The 3,034-nt window shown below is 69.8% G+C and overlaps 1 protein-coding gene across 1 annotated transcript in view; it reads right to left on the bottom strand.

The window, feature by feature from the left end:
- Window positions 1-3,034, bottom strand: part of LOC103901469 (activated CDC42 kinase 1) — a 20,848-nt gene that overhangs the window by 13,095 nt on the left and 4,719 nt on the right. The window contains 1 exon segment of the mRNA XM_019472894.1: window positions 11-53. Within this exon segment, the coding sequence (XP_019328439.1) occupies window positions 11-38 (28 nt within the window). The 5' untranslated portion in view covers window positions 39-53.

Here is a 3,034-nt window from a genome sequence, read left to right as displayed (position 1 = left end):
ACCCCCCCCAGCCAGTCCGTGCCCTCCTCCGCCTGCATGCTACAGCTCAGCCTCTGCCAGGACACCGCGCTGGGTTAGGGGGGGACCCTGCCCCGCTCCCCTCTGCCCCATCCCCCCTGGGAGAGTCACCCGGATGGGCTGAGAGCCGAGGCTGGGGTGCTGTCTGGGTAGGGTGCGAGGGATGCTAGCAGGGTTCATCTCCTGAGCCCATCTCCAGCTCTCCAGGGGGGTTGGGAGAGGCACCCCATCAGCAGGACCCGCAGGGATGGGCAGGGACCCCTGCTCTGCCCCATTGTGCCCATAGAAACACCAGCCTGTACCCTCCACTCCAGCACAGGCTGTCCCCAGGCAGCGGTGCCAGGGACGCAGGAGGGGGCAGAGCCTCAGAGCATGGGATGGACTTGCCCAGCAGCAGCCCCCAGCCAAGGGGCACCCCACAGCCTGGCACTGCGCCTGCACCGGGGGCACCCCATGCTGTGCCTGTGTACTGTGCCTGCCAGGCTCCCTTTGCCTGGCTGGAAGGCCTGACCGGGGAGGTGACAGCTGTTCCCAGCAGGCACAGCCACCTCGGCACTGCCTCTCGGCCCCCCGGCATCCCCACACAGCCAGCTGGGCTGGGGCACAGACCCACAGCAGGTCTCCTCTGCCACAGGTGGTGGCACCTTGCCGGGCAGCCACAGGGAGGGGGCAGACAGGGACATCAGGGCCTCTGGGGGGTCCTGGTGCCCCAGGGCTGAGGCACAGGGCACCCCAGCGCTGCTGGCATCACCCGCCTAGCTGTGCCAGGGCATGGGGAGGGAAGGGATGGGGCCACGTCTCACCCATGGCTCCCCATGCCCCCCCTAAACATGTCCCCCACCGCTCCCCATCCCTGCCCGCTGTCCCAGCTCTCCCCCCGCTTTCATTGCCACCTTTCTAGGAAGGGACACGGCTCTGCCTCCCGCTGCTGCGAGACAGAGCGGAGGTGGGACCCCCCGTCCCAGCCCCACAGCGGGGCAGTCCCCTCCATCCTCTCCACCCCCCAGGAGACAACGTGGCCTCCGGCGTCTTCGCCCCCCGCGCTCGGGTCTCTCGGCCGCGTCACAACAATTACAGCCCTCGGCACTAGGCGAAAAAGCCGGCGGGTGCGGCAAGCGGCTGGGCAGGGGTGTGCATGGGGGCACGCGGGGGCATGCGGGGCAAAAGCAGCCGCCAGCCTTTGGTGCGCACCCGTGGCTGGCCGGGGACGGCCGGTCCCCTGCCCGCAGGCAATGGGGACAAGGCCGGGTGACGGCCAGCGTAGGGTCTGTCCGAGGCGGGGGTCAGCACTTACTCGGTAAAGGCGGAAGCGGGTAAGGAAGGGGAAGGATCGGTGCAAAGCCTGGAAGCGTCGCATCCTGCCTGGCTGCCCGCCGCCAGCCCCTGGCACCGCCGGTGTCCTTTCCCCGGCGCCGGCGTCCCACGGCAGAGCCTGCTCAGTGCAGCCAGGGCACCCGCAGCCCCGTCATCTGGGCTACAGAGACGCCCCCTGGGCTTGGCCGCCCCATATATGCCCCGGGGGTGGGCAGGGGGGGTCAGAGCGTCCGTCGGCCCAATGCAAGCTGTGGCTCTCCCCCTCCTTCCGTCCGGCTCTCAATCCTCCAGCTGGCCCTCCCCTTCCCCAACGCAACGGGGCCGGGGTGGGGGGGTGGCGGCCGGACCCCCGCTCCCATTTCCATGGAAACTCGCCCTGGCCTTGGGAAACGCTCCCGGGCCTCAGTTTCCCCCCCAGGAAGCGGGGAGGGAGGGAGGGAGAGGAGACATCCGGCTCTCCGCTCCCCAACCGAGGCCACAGGCACGACGCCAGGGCAATGGGCACTGCGGGGGGAGCATCTGGCTCGGCAAATGCACCCGCTGCCCAGCTGCCAGCCCCTGTGGGGCTCTGCTGTGGGGTGCCACCAGCACCCTGGGGCTTGCTCCCCTTCCCTGGCGCTGCCCCCCACCCCCAGCACTGTTGTCCGCCTGCGGGCTCCCCGGGGAGAACAGCTGGCCACGCCGGCAGCCGCGGCGTGAGAGAGGAAAGCGCCACGGCAACCTCTTGCTGCGGCCCCTGCCTGCATGGCCCCCCCAAACCGCAGCCATCGCTGTGCTGGGGGACAGCCGGGAGGGGGTTAAGCGTATCCCCAGGCACAGAGGAGCCTCTGCTGCGGCTTCCACCACCGGGATCCCAGCTGGCACCTGGCAGCACAGGCGCCTTGCACAACAAGCCCATTGACTGGGGACTCCCGGGCACGGTGCCCTCGGCACCAACCTCTGCCACGCGCCAGCTCCCCCCTCCCTGGCCCAGGGGACACTGGGGACGCGGGGGGTTCCTTGCCCTGCAACAGTGCATCACCCTCATCAGCCGGTACTGGCACCCACTGGGACTGGCACCCACCGGGGCTGGTTGCGCTGCCTCCTGCACCCCAGCCCACCTCCTGCACCCCCAAACCCTGGGTGAGGCTGCCCAGTTCAGCGCCCACACTAGGAGTACTGGTCTCCAAAAGAGAGCGGGGGGACCCAGCCTTGCCCACTGTGCCAGGGGATGCTCTGTGCCTCAGTTTCCCTTACTGCGATCGACCCACGGGTGCAGGGGGTAACACCGCAACCTCAGCTCTGAGACGGGCAAGCAGAGTCCTGCCAGCAAACCCCCAACCTGGGGAGGGTCACAGATGCCCGTCCAGCCCCCATGACCCAGCAGGCGGCAAACACCCCCGGCGCAGGTGCCGCTTGGTGCCCCCATGCCCTGCACACACGCCATGCCGTGCACACCCACCCCTGAAGCCCTGGGGATGCAACCTATGTGCACCCAGGCTCGTGCACGGGTGGTGACGACTCTCACGTGCACCCTGGGACCACACAGGCGCAACCCCCGGCACCCCGCACGCCTCTCGCCACCTGCACAACCGCAGCCGCCCCCCACACACACGTCACGTCCGTGCACCCCCCCGCCCCCAGCTACAGCCCTGCCCGGCCACACGTGCGCAAACACACCGGCGCTGCACAGCCGGCGGCAGCACACCGGCCCCCTCCGCCG

This window comes from Aptenodytes forsteri, unplaced genomic scaffold, assembly GCF_000699145.1.
Source record: "Aptenodytes forsteri isolate BGI_AS27 unplaced genomic scaffold, ASM69914v1 Scaffold404, whole genome shotgun sequence".
Taxonomy (NCBI): domain Eukaryota; kingdom Metazoa; phylum Chordata; class Aves; order Sphenisciformes; family Spheniscidae; genus Aptenodytes; species Aptenodytes forsteri.
This window is presented reverse-complemented; position numbering and strand designations above follow the sequence as displayed.